Genomic DNA, 25,816 nt, shown 5'->3' with positions numbered 1-25,816 from the left:
CCATAGTTTTTGATCACACCTCCTATGTAGAAAAATACTTGGAATCTAAAGTTTGATTTGTAGATATAAAGAATATTTTAAAACTTTTTGAAAATAAAAACTAAAGCTTACTCTTGGTGTGGATGACAAGCTCTGGACAACAAACACCACGGGGTTTCCTGCATTCTTAATGGCCTCAACTGCTTCACTGTGTGAGGCATTCTGCAAATCGACTCCGGATACCTACAACACAGAATTTATTTCGATCAGAAAGGCAGGCGATATTGTGCATAGGTTAATTCAAAGTTCATGTGTATTATCTTATGAGAACTGCGGGAGTCTAATGAATTAGACCAAAGCCAAGGGGTGGGGAGGAGGAGTAAGATTGGCCCATACAAAGCTTTGCTGTTTCAGACTACATTTAAGGAAAATAACATATATGTATATATATATATATATATATATATATATATATATATATATACACACACACACATATACATATATATGTATATATATACACACATATACATATATATACACACATATATGTAGATATATGTGTACATATATATTATTTATATATATATAAATAATACAAATATTTCAGTAACAATAGTCCTGGTTAAATACAATTATTGAAAATAGTAGCTCAGTCAGTAACAGAACCTTAAGAAGCTTCTGAGCTTGTAATGTCACCTCTGCCACTAACACAGTACATAGCTCTGGGTGAGGAGAAGGGGATCTTTCCTGACTCTTCTTCTCTCAGTTAAACTGAGAAGAATGGTATTTTAAGCAAATTGTCCATTATCACAATTGAGCAGCTGAACATTTCTTAAATAATGTTCAAAAAGAAGTACAAAAACATCCATAGGTTCTTTTACTAAAAGTGTCCTATGTTCAATAAATTTGGATAAGAGTAAACGGCTCCTCATTATATCAATCTCAGAGAACCAAACTTGGAAACTTGCCCATAATCTCCAAGAGCATTCTGTATTTACCAAACATATTTAACAGAACCAATTTTTCAAACCGATAATGTAACAAAGTCTTTGTAAATGTTGGGGTGGCTTATGGTCGGTGAATAGTAACAATCTGTGAATACTGCTTTGCCATGAGGGGGCCAAAGAAAGAGGAATGTGAATGGAGAGGGATGTGGGATTAAGGTAGGTTTTTGTTTTTAGATGGGAGATATTATAGCAATAGTGATGCAGTAAAAAGGAAAAATGAGTAATAGAGACAGGAGATAACTGTAGAAGCAAATCCCTGGACAGTGAAGAGGGAATGACTTCTACTGCACAAGTTAGAGAGACTGCTTTAGATAAAGCACAAATAGCTCATTTGTTGTTACAGACACCATTAGAAAAGAGATTTAGTATGCGGTGGGAGCAAGCGGAAGTTGCCTTTTGACTATTTCTGTTTTCTCAATGAAATAAGAAACAAGGATGATAAACTCAGTTTAAGGCTGAGGAAGGAGACATATAGGAAGTTTGGAATAGTTACCTACGGAAGTAGAAGTATGAAACCACTGGGGAAATATTACAGGACTGCAGGGCAGAACTAACAACCCACTTGAGGAGGTGACCATGAATTTAAAATGAGATCACACAACATGGCAGTTACTTTCTCCAATGATGCTAGAGACCTGAAATAAGCAAAAAGTTGCACTGAACTAGGAAGTGGTTCCCCTTCACAAGTTCAGTGAAAGGAAAGAGGATCAAAGGAGCTGGGAGTGCATGCAAGGGAGTGATAGGATCATCAATCCCTGAATCTGAGCAGTGAGAAGAAAAGTGAGCACTCCAGAAGCTGAGGGACAGAGAAGTGAGGGCCCGCAGGTAGGAGACAGGAGCCTGATATTAGAGGGGTTTAAAGGCAGGTGAGTCTGCAGAATAGTGCAAGAGGGGAGAGCGGAAAGACATGAGGTCAGGGAGGCAGCTGAAGCCACACCAGGCAAGGTCGAAAAGCCTACAGTAAGAACTGTGGCTTTTAATTCTAATAGACATCCCCTGGAAAAACTTAATGCTCTGTAAAAGCTCTTTTCCCATCTAAGTTGTGGAAGAATATGAATAATGAAACATGAATAGTAAAGAAAACAATCTGAACAGTAAATGAAAAAAATAAGTACAGAAAAAATTTAAAGTGAAGCTTAAAAACTATCACAACAGTTTGAGGAAGCTTCTTATGAATAACTAATTCCCAAAACATTCAACAGTAAGAGAAGTGGAAGCTGTATGAGTACTTCACCTTCCAGTAACAATCAGTTTTTGTTTCCTTAACACAGATTTTCAAGTGTTAAATGGGAATCACTGAAGGTGGAAAGTTAGAAAAAAATGGAATTATGTCATATTACAACAGAAAAAATATCTTAGTATTTCTCAGCTTTAAAATTACAACCCAGAAGTGTGCCCAGTCACACAGATAATGACCCATTTCTAAAAATTAAATTAAATTCAAACTTCCCAGTTAAAAATATTCTTCTTTATATGGACCCAAATGCTTCACGCAATTGTTTCAACACAGAGAGAAATGATTATTAAGCTTTACTTAAAAACAAAACAAACAAGTAATACTTTTCACAGGAATAAAACTAAACAAATGACTCAGGTTTGACAAAATATATATTAAAGTGTAACATTTCAAGTCTGCTGTGAGTTTGAAGAAATATAAGTCATTACAACTGAGACTAAACAGGTTTTATTATTATGTGTAAAAGTGATGATGGATAAATGAGAGAATACTTTATATTCCACTGACAGCAGAGAAAATTAAGGGGAAAAAGAAAACACTGAAATTTAAAATGATAAAACAATGAAAAAATGCAGTTAGAAAACATGAAAAAGACATCCACAAACATTTCACTGGAGAGGATATACAGATAGCAGTTAAGCATGTGAAAAGTTGTTAGTCACGAATCATTAGCCATTAGTGAAATGCAAGTTAAAACAACAATGAAATACCATTATATACCTATCAGAATAGTAAAATGAAAAACAGTGACACCACCAAATGTTGGTGAGGATGCAGAAAAACTGGGTCATTCATACATTGCTGGTGGGAATGCAAAATGATACAGCCATTCTGGAAAATAGTTTGACAGTTACTTTCAAAATTAAAAACAAACTTATCGAACAACCCAGCAATTGCACTCCCAAAGAAACAAAGACTTATTTTTTACTTAGGAACTTGAATACAAACATTTATAGGAGCTTTATTCATAATAGCCAAGAACTGAAAACTATCCAGTTCTTGGAAACTATTCACCCGCCTTCAATAGATGAATGGTTAAGCTGTGGTACCTCCATACCACGGAATACTACTCAGCCAGAAAAAGGAATGAACTGTTGATAGATAGAGCAAATGGAATGAACTTCAATGAAATTCCACTGAGTGAAAAAAAAGCCAATCTCAGAAAGATACAGAATACCTAATTCCATTAATGTGACAACAGTGAAATAAAATTATAGACATAGAGAAACAGGTTAGTACTTGCCAGAGGTGAGAGATGGGAAGAGAGGAGAGAGGGGTGGCTATAGAGGGGTAACCCTGGGGAGCCTTGTGGTGATGACTTCCCTGTGTCAGTGCATATCCTACTGACACTTGTTTATAAAATGCAGAGCTTGTTCAAGACTGGCAGAAGCTTATTGGGGTGACAAGTGTTAATAAAGTTACATAGGTTTCAGGTGTACAATTCTGTAATACATCATCTGTACATCACATTGTATGTTCACCACCCAGAGTCAGTTCTCTTTTCATCACGATATAGTTGATCCCTCATCTCCCACCCCCGACCCCCCTTGCCCTCTGGTAACCACTAAACTATTGTCTGTGTCTATGAGTTTTTGTGTCTTCATTTGTTTGTCTTGTTCTTTGTTTTTTTCAGTTTTATATACCACATATCACCCCAATAAACTTTAATAAAAAGAAAAAAAAAAAGACTGGGAGAAGCATGATGCCCACCATCTGCCTCATTCTGTTATATTCTGAAATTGCTTTTCAGTCAGTTGAGGCTTTTTGTTTTACGATTTTATATGCTACCACTCCAACTTTTAGAATCTCATAGACTTGTGCAAACAACATACAAACTAAAGCATCCAAATAAAACACACCAATTTTACAGACATGTACCCCAACACATGAAGGAAGGACTTCAGGCTAAATGATTATTTTACTGTTTTATGGTATATTTCAAACAACAACAGAATTTTAACACCATTTACCTCAAGTATTTTATCTCCAGTTTTAAGAGCATTTGTTTTTCCTGCCGGACTGTCTTCTAAAACTTGTTTGATAAATATGCCTTTAAGCTCCTCTCCATTCTTCAGACGTTTTATAACAGTTTGCCCACCAACAATGCTAATACCAAGAGACACATCAGGTTCTCTAAAAATTTCAACACTGTTAAAAGAAAAAAGAACACAAAATTTACTCCTGAACAAGTTAGTTAAATTTGTTGCACTGTCACTGTAAATGTTCAATTGGTACCATATCATTGAAACTCATATTTTATGTAAATATATTTTGTAAATATATTTTTACAAATGTTATAGAAATTGTACCCAGTTCCCAAATTATAAGATATTATCAATAATTCATGGCACACGTGAAAGTCTAAATCCTGAAAAAGATAGGTTTCTAAAACAATAAATACAATTCTTAATATTGAGAGATTTAGCGAGGGCTTAATGGTCCTATCTCCCACCACAATGTTTTCTGTGATTAGTCCTTTTCATCTATATCCATAACCTTAGCAAACAACAGATTAAGAAAATAACAAATGGGTGAAACATCAAGAACGCCACATATCTCATTTTTGCAAAAAGCACAGACTTTCAGTATAAATTTGCCACCCTGAGGCTCATTGCCCAAGCTGCTTTTCACAGCCAGCTGGTTTAACCTGTGGTTCTTTGAGTGGAGGGCAGATTTTATCTGCTCCTATGGCAGGATGACATTCTTTTCTTCATACCTCCATGTCATTTTTTAAAAAGTGTGAAATAAAACTTGCTTCTTGAAATATTATGAAACTTGCCCAGAGTACACAGACATGGCCAACAATGAACTCAAATAAAAGAGTTGCTCAGAAAACAGCTCCTAAGAATTAAGACAAAACTCAGAAGTGCAAGGAAAAAAATCAGACTTTGGGTGGGCATGGTGGAATTAATAATGCATGAAGAATAGAGAGAATAGCTAAAGGAAGGTTTTTATAACATTAATAAAGTACAGGCCTGATGACTACATAAAATTATGTGAGTATCCAAGGGAAGATGGACCCAACACATTCTGTTAGCTCAAACAAGGCACAAACTGGGACTAACACAAGGTAAGGAGGGTGGAGATAAATTGATGTAGGATAGTACCCTCGACTACTGTTGCTGTTTATAAAGAAACTACTGCACTCAAGGCAGCCCTACCTGCCCTGCTTAGTGATGCAGTGATAAACTGTACTTAGGCCATCAGTTACTATCATATTATAGAGGACACTTATGTGTAAATTGCTTTCTCTGACAGAGTATGGTAAAGATTTTCCTAATGTTGATTATAATAATTTTGCCTGGATAAAAACTTCTAGGTAGATAAGACAAAATAAAACTAAAATTTAGGCCAGCTTACATATGAATCATAGCAATTTCCTAATAGTTAGAGAATGAATGGCACTATCAAGTTAAAGAAAAAAGCTACTGATTGTGTACTCCTATTAAGAAAGCCAACAGTGTCAGCAACATACATTCTTGGTGGACCCCAGTGGCTGAAGTTTGGAGTTTCTTCTCCTTCACCTTCTTCTCTTTCAGGTAATTCACTGAGGAAGGAGAAAGGAAAAGAAAAAATATATATATACATATATATATACACACACATACATACAACTTATAAGACACACTCTTGTTAAAGGTTCTTGGAAAGTTTTGAAATTGTATAATCTATACATAGTTAAATAGTTCTTAATTTTTAAGCTTTAAAAATATTTACATCAACAGTTAAATGTCCACATACAGCAAAAATAAATTGCTTTAATGAAGTTCAACTCAACAAATATCCATCCAGCACCAGAAAATCACAGAATTATCATAAAACTTTTATTGGTGACACTCTATATGCTATTTTCAAATAATGTGTGTTTGACTTGTACAATTTCACATTTGTTTCTTTATCACTATATAAAATCTTATAAAATATATTCCTTGAAACTTAATATTGATTGACCAGCTAAGGGAACAGTCCAGTATAAACCAACATAAATGCTTAACCGTCAGTAAACATGATCCCTCTTTCTAGATTTTTCTGTCACTAGCCCTAAATAATTCCCCCATCATTTGTATCCCATGAACAATTTGTGTAGTCATATAGCTTTTCAGTTTACAGAGAGATTTACTTGTTATCTAATTTGATCCTCCCACCTAATACCATCATACTTGCACCCATCAAGTTATGTTAGCATGGAACTGCTTAACTAGGTAACATAAAATGCCGAATTACAGAGTAGTTATAAGAGCAGTGCTATTTAATAGGATAGAGACATTACCATATATTATCTGGAAGAAAATTCAGGAGTCCTGAGCTCCAGTCTGACCTGCACCACTAAATAGGTGTGTGGCTTTGGACCACCAAATGAAATAATATGTATGATATTGTAAATTGTGTGACTTTATACAAAAATGGAGGCACTGACTCTTTCATTTTCACAAAAACCCTGTGAAGTAAGCACAACAGGTCATACAATTATATTTTCCACAGGAGGAACTAAGGCTCAGAGAAGGTGCAGGCATACAACTTAACTTCTTCACAGTATGCAAATCTTTCTTGCAGCACTGTTTCAATGCTCCATTATTCTCTGAACTCTCATATAAGTCCTGTAAAACATAGCAAAAGTCCACCTACTTGCCTCTCTACAGACTTTCTATGATATAATGGTTTAAGGCTGAGTGAAAAGGAGAAAGCTGAAAGGATCTAGACTTTCCAAAAACCAGCTAAGGAATTGGGATCATTAGGGGTCCATTAACATCTCACCCACTACCAGATGGCCTTGCCTTAGCCAGTCTATTTTTTATGATTAAAAGCATCATAACATTCAGGAAAAAACAGCTTGGCAGATATTTGCTGGTTACTCATCTAATGTCCTCTCTCCCATTCTCCCTTACCAACCGAACCCCTCTTTTATTCCATGTGGCAATATGCCCAGCTCTAAAAAAAAAATACATTTTCTGGACTTCCTTTCAGCTAACGGTAACTATGTGCCATAGTTCTGATCAGTAATATGGAAGCAAAAAGTCCCTCGATGAGATTTCCAGGAAAACATTAAATGGAGGGAGAATCAGTTGGCAGGAGCCGGTTGCTCTATGCCCTTCCCCTTTTTCCTTGCCTAGAAGGCAGAGATGTTATTGGTGATGAAGCATCCATCTTAAAATTATGAAGAAACAATGAAGACTAAAGTAATACATTAAGGACAGCAGAGCAGAAAGGAAGAACGTGTTTAACCCTGACAGACCACCTTCTTTAGGGCTTTTTACATGAAAAAAATTAACCTTTTTGGTTAAACCACACTAAGGGGGCGGGGGGGGGGGCGGAAGGTAGCGGTTCTGTTTATGAGCCTCTGAATGCAATCCCTAAGTGATACACCATGATTCCACCAATTTAAGTGTTCACTTTATCATATCACATTATTAGTTTTTGCACATGTACATGTACTCCATATACTTGCATATTCATTGGATAGTTGTAGTCATAGTATAAACTTTCATATTTCAATTATCCTTTGTAATAGTAACAAGGATTAAATAAAACTGGCATTTAACAGAGGCTCAACCAATGCTCATTTTCTTTGCAATTTTTTCACTTTTATATCCAAGGTTTCCCCATGTTACCATAATCTTCATCATTTTTTATTTAACAGTATTTTAATAGTCTGCGGCAGTAACTGATGTAATTTATCTGCTATCCCAAATATGATGCATTTATATTATATCCTGTTTTCTGGAATATGGATGTTACCACAAGGAATATCTTTATGCTGTGTTGTATGTTAGAATTCCCTTTTAAATAAATATGAAAGATTGAAAACTAAAAACCAAACCAACACTGAAACCTTCCTTCTCTCCATTTTGTACTTTCTTGTATCCCAAATCATGACAGGTGTGATAAGAAATAAATATTTGATATTTGTCCTGGTTCCTGACAGAGAGCTTCTAAAACCCTTGGAAATTCCTGAGTGATAGGAGCATCTTTTGTTATTAATAACAAGCCCCTTTCAACCATACCTGAGTTTATGCTAATAAGGTGATTCTTGTAGGACTCCAGAGAGCTTGAGGATGGGGGCTGCTGCCAGAGAAACAACCAGGTGATTAGAGTTAGAACTTGCAGCCCTATCCTCAGGCCCACCTCTGGGAAGGGGAGAGGGGCTAGAGACTGAGTTCATTCACCAGTGTTCAATGATGTAATCAAGTGGGCCTGCATAATTGAACCTCCATAAAAAACAAAAAAAACAAAACAAGACAAAAAACCCTGAAACACAGGGTTCAGAGAGCCTCCAGGTTGGAGAATACATCAAGGCGCTGGGAGGGTGATGTGCCCTGAGAAGACATGGAAGTTGTGTGCAACCCCCAAACCTCCACTTAATACCTTGCCCTGTATCTCTCTTCCATTTGGCAATTCCCGAGTTGTAACCTTTATGATAAACCAGCAATAGGAAGTAAAGCACTTTCCTGAATTCTGTAAGCCATCTTTGCAAACCTGAGGAAGGGGTCATGGGAACTTCCAATTGAAAGCTGGTTGGTCAGAAGTATAGTTGGCAAGTGGCATCTGAAGTCAGGGCAGTCTTGTGGGACTGAACCCTTATCCTCTGGGGTCTGTACTAACTCCAAGTAGTTAGTGTCAGAATTGAGCTGAATTGTAGGATACCCAATTAGTGTCCAAAGAATCAGAGAATGGTTGTTGGGTGGAGGAAAAACTCACACATTTGGTGTCAGAAGTACTGTGAGCAAAAAGAGTTCATAACAGGCATTAAGAAAAAACCCCAGATATGTATTATGTATTTTTATTATGCTACATGTATACTATCATTATAGGAATTTGATTCTTCAAGTTAAAAAAACCTAAAATAGAATGGAAGCTAAGCTTTAATATTAGTATAAGCTATTAAATTTTCTATTAAAAAATTAAAAACCAACAATATCCTAAACTGCTGGCTTTCACATACAAATTAAGGGGGGATGCTCTAACTAAAATATGGAAAATTTTAGATAAAGTGTGTAACAAAAGTATTATTTTGTTGGAAGAGACGCACTGACTTTTTTTTCTTTTTCAATTATAGTTGACATTCAATATTATTTTATATTAGTTTCAGGTGTACAGCGTAGTGGTTAGGCATTTATATAATTTATGAAGTGATCCCTCCATAAGTCTAGTACTCACATGGCATTATACATGATTATTACAGTATACTGACTATATTCCCTATGCTGTACTTTACATCCCCATAACTACATTGTAACTACCAATTTGTACTTCCTAATCCCTTCACCTTTTTCACCCTGCCTCCTATACTCCCTCCCATCTGGTAACCATCATCTTGTTCTCTATATCTATGACTCTGTTTCTTTTTTTGTGTGTTTATTTCGTTCTTTAGATTCCACATATATGTGAGATCAAATGGTATTTTTTCTCTCTCTCTGTCTGACTTATTTCACTTAGCATAATACCCTCTAGGTCCATCCATGTTGTTGCAAATACTAAGATTTCTTTTTTTTATGGCTGAGGAATATTCCATTGGATATACATACCACATCTTCTTTATCCCATTGTCTATTGATGGATACTTAGGTTGTGTCTATAGCTTAGCAATTGTAAATAGTACTGCAGTGAACATAGGGGTGCATATATCTTTTCGAATTTCACTGACTTTTTCAAAGCATAGTATCTTTCTTCAGGAAGTTGGTATATACATATTTTAATCAGATTGTTTCATACTTAAAGAGAGACAAAACTTGCAAAAGCTTATCCAGATAGTGTGATTCATTTTGAAAATACAGACACAGAAGATGAGCAACTATACAAACTAATGTAGTCACCTTACATTGATGAATGCATATGCCTTTTAACACAAAATAAAATTTAACTGAGAAAGTAAAATACTTTTACTGCACATATTAAGATGAAAATTACAAACATATTTAAAACTTTAACAAGGAATTTCTAATCTCAAATTTTACCATTTGTACTGTGATTAAACATGGTCAACAGTTCAATCTATTAAAATCTCAAATCTTTACTGAAATTTAACTCTTATATTCAACCAGTTTCACAATCAGCTCCCCCAACCCCAAAATTAACCATCCGATAAAAAGAACCCTTTTTATTTTACACATTTTTACAAATGCCCAAAGTTATCATTCTTTACAGATTTGGGAGGAAAGATGGAGTGAGTGCCTCATTAGTGAACAGGTAGATATTAATAGTAAGACTTGATTATGATATACAATCTCTTTGCAAACAAAAATTTCAACATCATAAAATAAATCAGATGGCTATATATAATATCAGAGGGGTAGAAGATTGGGGGGGATCATCATTTTGTGAGGGGTGTAAATGTCTATTACATTGCTTTGTACACCTGAAACTAATAAAACATATATATTTAATATATACCGTGTTTCCCTGAAAATAAGATCTAGTCGGACCATCAGCTCTAATGCGTCTTTTGGAGCAGAAATTAATATAAGACGAGGTCTTATTTTAATATAATGTAAGACCGGGTCATATCATATCATATCATATCATATCATATCATATCATATCATATCATATATTATAAGACCCGGTCTTATTTTGATATAAGACCAGGTAGAATAGAATAGAATAGAATAGAATAGAATAGAATAGAATAGAATAGAATAGAATACAATACAATACAATACAATACAATACAATACAATACAATACAATACAATACAATACAATACAATACCAGGTCTTATATTAATTTTTGCTCCAAAAGATGCATTAGAGCTGATGGTCTGGCTAGGTCTTATTTTTGGGGAAATATGAGTATTTTTTAAAAATCAGATGAATCCTGATTAGCCAAAGTGAACTTTGCTTTTCAATATAACTTTCTCCATATAAAATTTCTACATACTAAACCACAAGAGGGTCAAGTAAACTCAGCACTCTAAAACGATGTAAGCAGGAAGAGTTCTGGCTGTGACTAAGTTATCTCATTATTTCCTCTGCCTCTTTAAATACAGCTTCTATGTGGCAATTTTCTGTCACACACCACAGGGAATATTGAGTGTTTAAAACCAAATTAGTAAGGTTACTTATACAGATGTGACACTAGGATTTTGAGGTTTGAAGCAAACTATTACCTGATACCAGTACACACAAAGAATTAGACATTCCCTTACGTTAAAGTTTAGTTTGACATAGACATGGTGTTGAGCGAAAGAAGACAGACAAAAAAGTACCTACTATACGATTACATTTACATGAGTTGTAGAAGAGGAAAAACAATTTACAGTGTCAGAAGTCACACTAGTAGCTGCCTGGGGCAAGACACTGCCAAGGGGCGCAGGGAAACTTCTGGGATGATGGAAATGTTCTTATCTTGATTGGACCATTAGTAACATGAATGTATATATTCATCAAAATGAAGGAAACTGTTCCTTAAAATCTGCGCATTTCATGAATATATAAAACTGCATTCAAGCCATAAAGGGTAAGTTGCTTCCTTAGGTCAACTTTACTTCTCTCTTTGTTTTCCTCTGTACATACAGCTTGGATTAGTAATCAAAGACCTAATTATAGTGTAATATTCCTATGCACCTCCTTATATGATAGTATTTTACATTTGTCTTCACATGCAATGTAGGCGAGTTGCCACAGAATTATACTGCAAACCCCCCTTTTTTCCTCCCAACTGAAACATTCCAGAGCAGTCCTCTCTGAAATGCACATATTTCTTTTCTACCTTATCCTCAGTCTCTTACCAATGTTCTGAATTTACACATAATTTTTGGCAGTTTATCTTAAAGGTAAACCTATTAGGTATTGACCATTTATTTGGAAGGCACTAAATGCCAGACACTATATTGGGAGCTCAAAATAAAACATTAAGTCATTTAATTCTTTCCCCAACTATGACACCCTGCCTCCTATTCTACCTCCCATATTCATAACAAAGTATCTAATATGTGAAACTATTTCTTTTCATTTATATCCTGTTATATCTACAACATGATTTTTTTTTTTCAATTTTAAATATGTCTTTCATCTCAAGTCATCATCCTCCCAAGGCTTTATAGCCTCTGACACCATGTTTTACTTACTTTGAGATGATCCTATTTTATCACAGAAACAAGCAAACAAACAAAACACCTTACAATCTCGAGTGTTTTTAAAAACTCAGCCACAGTGTATACTATCCTAGATACACCCATGAATCTATTACTGTCATCCAGCATTACTGCCAACCTTTTCATTAAACATTTACTATGTTCAAGACATTATATGAAGCCCTTTATAATCTCTCTTATTTAATCCACATAACTACTGACTTTATAAGTGAGGAAACATAGACACATGGGAAATCTTCTTAGGGTCATGTAGCTATAAATAACAGAGGAAAAGTCTGAACAGTACCCACCATATATCTATACTGCAGCTCTGCCATTAGTCTGAGAAATATGCATGTCCCCCATTGTGGGCACTTATATGTCTTTAGACAGCAGGTGACAATAGAGATTAAGTCAGAAAAAGACTAAACCCAGGTGAGTTCTGAAGACATGATCTCAAGTGACCTTAAGAAGAGAGAAGGACACTCAGAACAAAATCACTCGACTCCTTCCAGAGTTATCATACCCTGCCTGCCAATGCTGAGTCCTATACAAACATTAATGCAAAGAAGAAACTCTAAAATATCACTTAGCACTTCATGACACCCTGATGATCTGAAAGACTATCTTGCAAAAGAATTTATGCATTACTCAGGAGGGCTCCTGAGTGGCAATAAATATTCACCTACGACCCTAACTCCATGGGCTGTAGTCTAAAAGATTAAAAGGGGTAATATGATTTACAGGAACTCTTCTGGAATCTGCTGAGATTTAAATATATCCTGAATCTATGAGAGCAATTAAAAAAAAAAAAAAGAGAAAAAAAAAAAAAACACTTTAATTTTACAAGAATGATCTCCCAAGACTAAGTTAGGCTAGAGCCCTTAAATGCTTGTGCCCACATAAAAAATGGGCTTGTTGAAGTACTCACTTTAGGAGAAAAAGCAATGGGACTGGAGTAAAGCATTATCTTCCCTCTCTGAATGTGGGAGAATTGAGTGGAACACAACTGATACTCCATTTTGTTGTCTTCTGTGTGAGGAAGGAGGGGTGGGCTTGGAAATTTGTTTAGATCTTTTCCAATTCTATAGTTAACGGTTCTATAGCTTTAGAGAAGCCGCCCCATTTCTGACTTCTTCAGCCAGATTCAATTAACACTAAACACAAGGGAAATTTAAAAGACAATATTGTCTCATTTGAAAAGTAATTTGACCACAAAAAAAGTCATAAAACATATTCCCAACTCTTCCAGTACTGCCACTAATCCTGTTCTGCTGACTGAAAAGCCACCAGATTTCTCCAAGTAGTTGGGCCTATTTGTCTTTCCTTTCTAAAGATGAGGTATGGGAAAGCACAGAGAAAGACTTTTTATGAAGTTTCTAGGCAAAGGTCACAGGCAGCTAAACAGAAAAGATGATATCATTTTGTGCTGATATCATATATCAACACAAAATCATTCTTGGACTAAGGTTTTAATAAAAACAGTAAAGTCAGTTAATCCCATCCTATCGCTCATGCCTGTTATGCTTTGTTTACTTCTACTCTCCTGTACTCACTGTGCTACACACTCTGGCTTCTCCTTCAGATATTGCTCCAGTTCCCATGCCCCACCCCCAAAGCCCACCCAGCCAAACTACCCAGCACACTCCATGGAATCTCCTGGAATTCTAAAGAAACACTCTACACCCTAACCTCTTCCCAATGTCCTCTGTTCTCTGAACAGCTTCTGGTTCTCTACCATGATACCCCAGTCAAGTGGGTAATGTTCATTCTCTCACTCTCAGGGAAGTTGGAAAAAAGGGGCCAATATTTATGTAAACGCCCTTCCACCACTAAGCCATTACTCTCTTACCCTTGTTTCAAAAGTAAATCTCTACTCTGACTCCTCTCCTTCCAATGCACACTTTACTAGCAGCCCATCACTCTTAGTAAATAGCTTTTCTCCTAAATGACAGAAAATAAAAAGTCAAGGTCACTGGGCAAGAATTGCTTTGCATTCCTGCCCTTAGGTACAAATAGTACCTGCACTTGTACTTTCTTTTCATTCCTGGCATCTCTGTGGAGGAGGTGAACTTCCTCCGAACAGACTATCAAAAATTAATCTCGCTAGGTGTGCACTGTCCTCTCCCTCCACCCTCTCCAGGAACTATGATTAATCATCCCCTTTCTGCATCTACATATCCCTTTTCTGGATCTTTCCCAGAAAGATACACACACACTACACATATATATACATACATATATACAAAAGAATGTGTATACATATATAAAACTCCCTCCTCGTCTCAATCCAATAAGAGCTTCCAGTTGTCTAGGTAACACACATTCTATCTGCCTCTTTTCATGATCAAGATTCTCAAAACACTAGTCGACTCTTACTATGTCCAATTTCTGACCTTTTGTTCACTCTCAACGCAGTACTCTCTGATTTCTACTCTAATGAAACTGTTGTTTACCAAGGGCCACGTGACCAAGCCCATGAATGCTTTTACATTTTATCTACCTTGACTTCCCTGTAGCATGAGACCTTAGTCTGAGATGATCTTTTTGTTGAAACGCTGTCTTCCTTTGGTTTCTATGTCAATCTCTAGTTCATCAATTTCCTTCTACCTTTTATTCATTCCACTTTGCTATTTTCTTTATTCATGTCTTTAATAATTGCTGCTTTGCAGGACTCCAATTTTGGCCCTATCCTTTTATTACTTGAGCTTCCCCTGGATGACTGCTCAAGTTCACGAGTTTCATTTTTCTTGCTCCCAATTATCCATGTCAGGATAGACCTCAACATTAATCCCGAGAATCACATATCTAATTGACTCCACTTCACTTTGTCCTATGGATACTTGAACCCTCAACATGTCTCAAACTAAACTTGTTCTTTTCCCTTCCAATCTGTTTATGCTCCTATAATCTTATGTCAGAGAATTAATGATCCCACTATTCACCTAGTTTCCCAGTCCAGAAACAGTCATCTTCAACTACTCCCTCTCATGCTCAACATGTTATCTGTCACCAATTCCTAGGGATTCTCTAACTCCTGAACCTAGTCCCTCATTTGTCCTTGAGTACTTCTTGCTTGAATTGTTAAAATCAATTTTTAATTAACCTCCCATTTTCCAAGCAAATACTCTACGTAAGCCATTTTGCATACAACTGCAAAAATACGAAATGTAAATATGATACAATTTTATGTATGGGAAATTCTCATAGTAATTATATAGTGTAGTGGATCTTATTCATATTTTTCTGTATTTTCCAAATGTTTCAGCATAATCATGACTTTTTTTTTAACAAAAGCAAAAAGAAAACTATTTTATCATGTAAAAGCAAAAAGAAACGGTATCATACTATGCATCCGTGGCGTGTCTAGAAGACGACATTCCTGTGTATGCTGAGGTCCTGGAAACAACTCGGGCCCTGGGGAGTTGGTATAATGGCAAATCTTCTTGCTCCCTCCTTTGGGCCACAGCAGGAAGTTCAACCTGCAAGCCAGGACCTTGGACATCATTCGGAATCATCATGCCTAAAGAGCAAACCCAGATGATATTAAATACAAGGTGCTTTCATTCATCCTTCATTCATTCAGCAAATAGTTACAGGCACCTACTATGGACAGGCCCCTTGCAGGTAGAAAACTTATTTATAGAAAACTTATTTATATTGAACTAAGTAAGTAAAATATTTACCACGTCAGAGGGTGACAAGTACTATGATGAAAAATGGAGCAAAGACGGATAGGGGTTGCTTAGTAGAACAGAGTTATAATTTTGAGCATTGCCTCACTGAAAAGATGACATTTCAGCAATATAAACATTTTAGCAAAAGAATCCTCTTTACTATGGTATTCTAATCTTACTACAAAATTTCCTTTCTCAACCGAGGCTGTCTCAATTGCAGGCAGTCCAACATTTCACTGATTTAAAAAAAATAATTCTACAGAATAACAAATAACCACATAAAAAACATATTTTTAAAGGGGCTTTGTTATAAATTCCACAAATTCTTTTACATTTGTTAGCTTATTTAATTCTGATATCAAACTATGAGTTAAGGAGAAAAGATACTAACTACTGTATTTTATAGATGGGGAGGACATAGTCCAAGGAATTTTGCAATTAGAATACACAAATTTACCTGACATGCCATCTGTGTCATTTTCTCATTTACTGAAAAACAGAATAACTAAGGCAGAGCTGTGCACAGAGTCCTATGGCACAAGTTTGGAGATCTGCACCCATGCTGGCATAAATTCATTAGTCACTCTTCAGACACACCTCAGTGTCCATGATATCCAACCATTATAAATTCCCAGCCAATCTTTCTTTATCATGTTACACAAATATGTTAAATTGTGCATCCAATACCTTCCTTAAATCCATACATTTATGGTGTATTTTGGAGATCTGGCTTATCAGAGAACTAAGAGATATACTCTTCTAAAACTTCTCCTGTAAGTATCACATAAATCCTCCATTTCTTCATATTGAACAAATTTTCTAGTAAATTCACTAGTGCTTCTGCATTTTATCTTGTCTAGAAATGTTGGAATCTGGACCTAATTAGTTGGTAATGCAACAGAATCTGACGAGGAGGTGAAAATTACTATGATGCTCAGATGGCATTAAAGGAAGTCTCTCTTGCCTTCTCATTGCCCTCTTTCCCATGCACCCCTCATCCATCCAAAGGGGCCAACATTCCTGCAAAGCAGTCAAACCTATATCACTGCCCCAGTGTTCCAGCTCTGCCTATTTCTGCCTCCTCCCCACAGGAGAGGGACCTGGTGTGGGATCAAGATTCTGGCAAGAATGGCCTAAAACCAGAGTTTATAGAATAGAAAAGCAGCTCTATTTGCAGAGCTGTTTCCCATCTGGTAAAAGCAGTCTGTTAAGTTACAGCATTGGGTTTCACAGGTTGCTACGGTTTGTTTAAAACTTGGCATTACCTGCTCCACACAAAGGCTGCCCATACCCTTTGCCCGATTCCTCCTCCATGGGCCTTTGGCAGCACTGGGGCACACATTTTCATCTCTTGCAGTGCTTGACACAGTTTCACATTACAAAGCTGGTCACTTAAGTGCACTACAGTACCCAGGAACCCATAAAACAAATCAAGTCCTCAAAGGTCTGCACCATGGTTAGGTAATGGCCCGATCAGGAGCACGAAGGTTAGGAAAACAGGTGACTTAAAAAAAAAAATGTTCTGGGTAAATGAAAGTAATGCTTGCAGAAAGGCATGGGAAAAATGTTCAAAAGGTTTATACTTGGTGAGGTGCAAAAATACAATGGTCACCAAAATAAAGGCAGTAAGAATCTGGGTAGAGAGGAGACTGGGTTACTGTACAATTCAGCAACTGAATAAAAAAGGAATCAATATGCTGTTGAATAATAACATATAACATTAGTGGCCTACCACTTTCTTATTCAACAAATATTTCTTGAGCACTTACTATGGTAACATAATCGGAGATAAGCCCTGCCCTCTAGAAGCTCAGTTTATAGTACGAGACTGAGTATGTGTGCCTGACTTTTGGGTGCAATCACAGAAATGCATCCAGAGTTCATGAGAGGCACACTCCAGGCAGGGGCAGTCAAACATTGGGAAAAAGAACTACTTTCTGTCTGAAATCTGATTTTTTTTTTTAATTAAAATGTATTGGGGTGACAATGGTTAGTCAAGTTACATAGGTTTCAAATGTACAATTCTGTAATATATCATCCATATGAAATCTTGTAACACTAAATGCGTTACTGATTTTAAATTTATCTTGTATGCTGTACATGATTAATTATGCTAATTTGTAGGTTTATTTCACAGCCCATGAGGAATATAGGCTCTTTCACAATACATAATTTTGGATTAAGTATGGGGTCAAGAAACACTCTTTACATATAGATTCTCAAAAATAATTTTTAAGTTATATGCTCATAGATAAATCTCAAATTGTCTGTTACTAAAAAGTGGTCAAAGAGCTACAGATTTCAAAGAGACCTTATAGAACACGTAACCCAAACCCTTCATTTTACAGCTGAGGAAATGGAGAAGCTTGGAGAAACCTGGGGGCCGCTTAGAAACAAAGACAGCAGGTTAACTGCTCAGTACTAGGGGTCCTAGGATTAGAACAGTGCTATTTGCTGGACAGGGTTCTTGAAAACAAAATGAAATTCTGAGTATTATTAACTCAATAGGTATGCTGCTGAAATCTGTATGCATCTGTATCACTAATTTCTCAGCCCTCCCATGATTAGCACTAATCCAAATATACATGCCTGTCACAAAGCATTCTAAAGGCTCTCAAACATTTTTCCTAAAAGCATGTAGTTGTGAATGCTTTTCTAGTGAGACATACAAGTTTAGTTTCATTCCCAAAGCTATGGTCTCTGAAAATAAATTCCCAGAGCCTTGCAAAGTATTAGATTAAGGCAGTCTAGTGGGTCGAATGGTGTCCCCTGAAAGATGTATCCATGCAATGGGACCTACGGATGTGTGCAAATGTAATTAAATATCTTGAGATGAGACCACCCTGGATTGCCTGAGTGGAACCTAAATCCAAAGACATATGTTCTTATAAGAGACAGAAGAAGAGTAACCATGGGAAGAAGGAGGCAGTTTGGAGTGATGCAGCCACAAGCCAAAGAATGCTGGAGCCCCAGAAGCTGGAACAGGCAAAGAATAGATTCTTCCACAGACGCTTCAGAGGGAGCACAGTACCTTGATTTAGGACTTCTGGTGTCTAGAACACTGAGAGAATTCATTTCTGTTGATTTAAGCCACCAAGCTTGTGGCAATTTGTTACAACAGCCTTAGAACATGCATACAGGCAGCAGAAGGCAAAGGAACTAACTTTGGAATCATCTAGATGATATATAGAGCAGGGTTCATGGGAAGAATATCTCTTTCCCTATAGTCTTCCCAAGTCCACTGCCCCTCCCCACAAACTCCCACCCCATATATCTACTCTTTTCCCTTCAACCCTGACAGTATAAAGCATATGTAGTTCCAAACCAGAGGCAATTTTACCTCCCAGGGGACATTTGGCAATGTCTAGAGATAATTTGATTTTGATCATGACTGGGAGTGAGAGTACCACTGGCATCTAGGGTTAGAAGGCAGGGACGCTGCTAAACATCCTATAATACATAGTTAAACCCTCTTCAACCAGAAATTATTGGGTCCAAAAAAGTACTGATATTGCTATAAAACATCAATGGTAATTAAACAGATATGGTCTATTCATTTATTTATTCATTTGCGCTGTAAATCTTCAAGTATTTATCAGGCAGAGGACTATAGAAAATTGTGCTGAAAAAATTTTTTAAAATTATTTTTCTTTATACTATCAATGAACAATTGGAAAGTAATTTTTTTTTTTTTTTTTTTTTTTTTTTAAGATTTTATTGGGGAAGGGGAACAGGACTTTATTGGGGAATAGCGTGTAACTGAATTTTTAAAAAATAGTATACTGGAAGAGTTTTGGTGAAAAAAGTCCCATATTTTTCCTAGTCACATCAGTTATACATCATGAAAAATGTGATAGACTCATCTAATCTTAGATATTCAAAATTAACTTTTTTGACCCAGTGGGAACTGACAACTGTTCTCAACTCGTAGATGCCCTCACTCTTTACCATTTAACATTCCAGTCTTTAGATTTTACTTAACAGAATGCTGGATTCATATAAAACCGTTACATAATTTTCTGTAGTTCTCTTTCTCCCCCTTACAAACACATTACCATACAACACAAGAATTGCCCACAGAGAAAGACTTTTCCTATAAGCAGAGTCTTAACAGGTGAGACAGCATAAATCCCGAACGATGGCTCTACAAATCCTAGTGCTATGAAAAAACAGTCTTACTTAGGGACCCTAATATTATGATACTTGATATTTGTACTGGATGAAGAAAAACGATTTTTTAGGGGCAGGCCCAGTGGCTCAGGTGGTTGGAGCACCATGCTCCTAATGCGAAGGTTGCTGATTTGATTCCCACATGGACCAGTGAGCTGCGCCCTCTACAGCTAAGCTTGTGAACAACAGCTCTCCCTGGAGCTGGGCTGCCCTGAGCAGCCGGAGGTTGGTGTGAGCTGCCATGGGCTACCATGTGCTACCGTGTGTTGCTGTGAGCTGCCAGCAGCCAGCGTGAATGGCCAGCAACCATCATAAGCTGCCTCTGGCTGCTGTGAGAGGCCGACCAATGACTGGTGACCAAGGGGAGCGTAAGGCTTATAACGCCAGCATTGGCCAGGGAGCTGTGTCCTACACAACTAGACTGAGACACAACGGCTTGAACCGGAGTGGGGGTAGGGGGGAGGTGGAAGAAAGGGGGGAAAAGAAAGAAAAATGATTTTTTAAAAGTCAAGTTTTCAAAAACACATAAGAATCAATACTGGAGAGAGGCAAGGAGAGGCATGATACTTTCAGAATTCTTTAATGGAAACTAAGTTATTAATGCACCAAAATTGACTGTAATATATGGCTATAAAAATGTTTCATAAATGTTTAAAATATGCCTCTCTTTATTAATATTTAACAACCCCATTCAATGAGCTAACAGTATCACTTAATAGCATCAGAAATTTTAATATATATTAGTAGAGAATTATTTCAGATTCGGCCTAAGGTACTAGTTTTAGTTTTAATCCATACTGCTAATAAAAAGCAAAATGAGGCAGAGAAAATGCAGCCCTCTCACAAAACAAAATCTGAAAGTCTGAAGTTCAAAATATGAGCCACGCTAGTCTTCCATACATTTTGAAGCATATTAATAAGCAGATTTAAATTCAAAATATCATAATGAATGAAAATGTGACAGTAAAATTCATCACATACAAAAATAAAACTGAGTGATTGCAAAATAATATAATTTGTGCTTATGAGAAACAAAAACCACAAACCTAACTCCAGATTGCTTGTTGTTAATGAATTAAGATTTTCCAGATGATCAAATCTGCCTTGTTGACTGTTTCCTTCAGTTGAGGGTATGGAGGGTAGGGAATCGATGCCAAAACTTTCTTTCATCTTGAGAGGAAGAAAAACAGAAATGCATTAGTACTTTATGATAAAATGTAGAACACTGTAATGTTCAAACCAGATGATAATGATAGTGAAAAACTGGCCCTGCAAACAGTCCCTCTCCAGTAATGGTTTATACTGTGGCGCGCAGTAACAAATGCTGGCAACTTAATATCTGCGAGAGCACAGGGTAGAAAAACCTGTATTTTCCAAACTCTAGATTTTTCAACAAATTTGTTTTCTACACATTAATAAGTAGATTTAAATAAACGTCACCAAGGTAGAGATATAAAAGATCTATCGAGTCAAGCAAGGTCAATGGTTGATACACACTACCTCTTACATCATGTTGGATCACCATTTAAATAGCTGATCCCAAAATACCCAGTGGATTTTCATAGCTCTAAGCCTTTGCTATACCCTCCCTAGCCCTATGAGTCTGGTGAACGAACACCCAATTACCCAAATCAAAAACCAAAGATAAACATGGTCAGTAATTTATTATACTTTCCTCTTGTCCTCCTTTTAAATGTCTTTTATGCTTTCCCAAAGTTATAATCTTCCAAAACATACAATTTTCACTGAAGTATTTAATTATGACCTTTTAAAAACTTATAATAGTTTAAATTAAATGACTCAATGTGGCCACCACAGGGATATGCCTTGATTCAATTAAAGTGAATAACACTATGTTATTCTCTACTGTTGGAAATATAGTGTATTCAAAACAAAAATGTGAATTATATCTTTTACAATAGTCTGTGTTGTTTTTGTTTGTTTATTAAGCTTTGTTAGTCACAGTTCAATGTTAAGAGAAGAACTTCTATAAACGAATGTACCAAATACTGCTAGATTTTTCCAGATTATGACTATAGTTAAGTATATAACTATATCAGATACCTAATGGAGGCTATAGAACATAGAATTCAACTCAAATATTAAATAGGGGTGAGAAATGAGATAACAACTACTTAGTTGCTGAGAATAAAATAAGAATTTCTTAGAGAAGGAAATAAGGAGAAGATGGTAGGTAGTGAGTACTGAAAAAGAATACATTTCATAGCAATTTTTGGACCATTTCGACATTTTTAAAAAATGTTAATGGCAATTATGTAACTGAGGAAGAAGAGAATTGATACCTGAATCTGAGATTTAAATACAGTAGATATGTGAGGTTAGATCTTTAGACAAATGAATTAAGGTTTTTTTCTAAATAGAGAAGAAAATAAGAATATACAATAATTCTAATCCTCAGGGGAAAAAAACAAAAACAACAGATCTTTAAAAAATAGATAAAGACTTGAAAAGACATTTCTCAAAAGAATATTTGAAGATGGCCAATAAGCACATGAAAAGTTGCTCAACATTATTAGTAATTGGGGGAATGCAAATCAAAACCACAATGAGATACCACTTCACACCTATTTAAAAAGAAAAAGAAAAAAACTGAAAAACAACCAGAATACAAGTGTTGGTGAGCATGTGAATAAATCGGAAAACTTTGTTGGTAAGAAAATAAAATGGAGCAGTTGCTGTGGAAAACCACATGGTGATTCCTCAAAAATTTAACACAGAATTATCATATGACCTAGCAATTTCACTTCTGGGTATATACCCTCAAAATTTGGGTATCTGAACAAGTATTTGTATGCCAATGTTTATAGACGCATTATTCACAACAGCCAAAGATGTTCATCAATTTGTGAATGGTAAATAAAATGCTGTATATACATACAATGGAATATTAATCAGCCTTAAAAAGGGAAAAAATTCTGACACATGCTATATGGATGAACATTGAAGACATCATGCTAAGTGAAATAAGCCAGACACAAAAGTATAAATATTATATGATTCCACTTATATGAGTTACCTAGAATGGTCAAACTTTTAGAAACAGAAAGTAAAACTGTGGTTGGTTCCCAGACAATGGGCAGTTACTGTTTAGTGGGTACAGAGTTTCAGTTTGGGAAAATAAAAAAGTTCTGGAGATGGATGGTGGTAATGGTTGCATAATAATGAAAGTGTACTTAATTCAACCAGAACTATAAGCCTAAAAATGTTTAAAATGGTCAATTTTATGTAGTACATATTTTACCACAACTAAAAAATAAGGAACCATGAGACAACATGGATGAACCCAGAGAGTATTATGCTAAGGGAAACAAGCCAGACAGAGAAAGACAAATACCATATGATCTCATTTTATGTGGAATCTAAAGAACAAAATAAACAAACAAACAAAAAACCGAAACAGACTCATAGATACAGAGAACAAGCTGATGGTTACCAGATGCGAGGGGGTTGGGAGGCTGGGTGAAAAAGGTGAAGGGATTGGGAAGTACAAATTTGTGGTTACGAGGTGGTGGTGGGGATGTAAAGTACAGCATAGGGAATATAGTCAGTAATATTGCAATAATTATGTATAGTGCCAGGTGGGTACTAGACTAATTGGGGGGAAATCACTTCATAAATTATATAAATATCTAATCACTATGCTGTACACCTGAAACTAATATAATATTGAATGTCAACTATAAAAAAAGCCCCAAATAAACAAAAAAGTTCCAAAAATAGATAATGGTGATAGTTTGACAACACTGTAAGTGTACTTACTACCACTGAGTTGTACACTTAAAAATAACTAAAATGGTTATTTTTCTTGTTAAGTGTATTTTACTAAAATAAAAAAAAAATTTTAAGAAATAGGGAAGGAGTGAGGGAAAACCTTGATGGTTTCATCCTTCAACTAAAATGGACTAAGAGGGTGGTAGAGAAGAAAAATAAGACTTTGAAGTAATTGGGTACTATCTGCACTCCACAAATATAGCTATATCTATACCCAAAATGGATATTACAATGAAGATAGAAGCGATAATGTTCCTCTACCCTCCTGGCACCCTCTAAATAGAAGAGTAGTGGGAATTATATCTTTATAAGGCATTGACTATGTTTTTAAAATTTACCTGAAGTTTGTAATATTAGATAATAAATTATCACTACAGGGGTCCATCAGTAACGAGAGGAAGGCAAATAAAAATCTTGATCATGTGCGTATCATTGTTATAGGGATCAGAATATCCTATCCAGAAATATGCCACTTTGGCACAGGGATTATAATGAGCTGAAGACAACTGAGAAAGAGCAGACTCAGAAAAACTCTATCCTCTCTGATTCTCAATCACTGCAGAGGACTCTACAGTTTTCAGCTCAGAGACGACACTAAGAGGAAGGTACATAACAAACCTTACTAAAACAATCCTTATCTTCCATTAATTTCCCTCATGCATTTATCTTCCTACAGTTTGCTGACTATAAAAGTGTAAACCCCCTTTCCTTTGTCTTGTCAATTCTCTATAAATTTATTGTTCTTCGTTAAAGATGTTATATCAGCCCAAGTTCTAACCACTCCTTTGAGTTACTGATCACTGAGTTACACCCGCACGTATGCCTGGTACAGGTACTAATAAATTGTTTTTCTTTTGTTAATCAGTCTTTTGTCAGTTTAATTTCTAGGGTCCCAGCCAGAAATTAAATCTCTAGGAGGATAGAGGAAAACACTTTTTCGCCTCCCCTACACTGTCATCACTGTGGAGTATGGGAAGGAGGAAAAGAGTTAATGCCCAAAGCAAGTACATGTAATTATTTTTAAAAAATAAAATATTGTTTAGGCAAGACCCATTAGGACTGAAACGATCTTAATCAATGCCAGTTTAGAGAGCCTCTAGACGTTACTTCACAGAATCAGAAAGCTAGGAAATTTCACACAAATTTATTAATTAGGATGCATGTCTCTCAAAATTAGGATGCATGTGAGCATTGAATGTTGTTATAAACAAGCTTTTTAAAGAGCACTTTAACAAACAATAGAGTAAGCGGTTACATTGTGAAGATCATCAATATAAACTTACAAGAGGAATATTTTAAAAACCTAATGTTATACAAATGAGTACTTGAGATCAGGATACAATTCTGACTGAGAGTATGGATTAAAAAATTAACGTATCTCAAACAACCTCAGTGGAAATGAAGATAGTATAGTTGGAAAGCCATGTTAAATGATCAAAAAGTGATTCTGGTGATAATCTGGATACTGATATTGAATATGCATCAAAATAATTTTAATAAAATTATTCATTAAATGTGAGAATAGGCAAAAACTAACATTTTATAGATTTTAAAATATGAACGTTTAATTAAATTTATAAATACTATGAATATACATTTGACTACTTCATCTATATCCCTAAACATATATAAAAATGGGCCTGTATTTCAGGTTGCCTTATATTTGGGTAAATAGAAAATTTTATTTTTATAGAAGAAAGCCACCACCAGGGAGTATTTATGAATATTCAATAATCTGTGATTAGAATTTGCTCCATATAACTGAATATTCTGTTTGAAGTCAAGCACTTAAAGATATAGGAGTGGGAATGGCAAAGATAGAAAGCACCAATGTCAAAAGCAACACATCAGGTGATTCTGTCTCATCTTTTCCCATACCAA

At 35.8% G+C, this 25,816-nt stretch overlaps 1 protein-coding gene across 8 annotated transcripts in view; it reads right to left on the bottom strand.

Annotated features, from left to right (window-relative positions):
* Positions 1 to 25,816, bottom strand: part of PATJ (PATJ crumbs cell polarity complex component) — a 299,829-nt gene that overhangs the window by 182,071 nt on the left and 91,942 nt on the right. For all 8 annotated transcript variants that reach the window (XM_019731220.2, XM_074334813.1, XM_074334815.1 and 5 more), the window contains 5 exons: positions 21,190 to 21,313; positions 15,645 to 15,819; positions 5,702 to 5,773; positions 4,197 to 4,374; positions 112 to 222 (listed from right to left, as the gene is read on the bottom strand). In XM_019731220.2, the coding sequence (XP_019586779.2) occupies positions 112 to 222; positions 4,197 to 4,374; positions 5,702 to 5,773; positions 15,645 to 15,819; positions 21,190 to 21,313 (660 nt within the window). The remainder of the gene's footprint in view (positions 1 to 111; positions 223 to 4,196; positions 4,375 to 5,701; positions 5,774 to 15,644; positions 15,820 to 21,189; positions 21,314 to 25,816) is intronic.

The sequence above is a fragment of the Rhinolophus sinicus genome, linkage group LG06, assembly GCF_036562045.2.
Source record: "Rhinolophus sinicus isolate RSC01 linkage group LG06, ASM3656204v1, whole genome shotgun sequence".
Lineage (NCBI taxonomy): Eukaryota > Metazoa > Chordata > Mammalia > Chiroptera > Rhinolophidae > Rhinolophus > Rhinolophus sinicus.
Note: the sequence above shows the minus strand (reverse complement) of the source record. Positions and strands in the feature narration are given on the sequence as shown.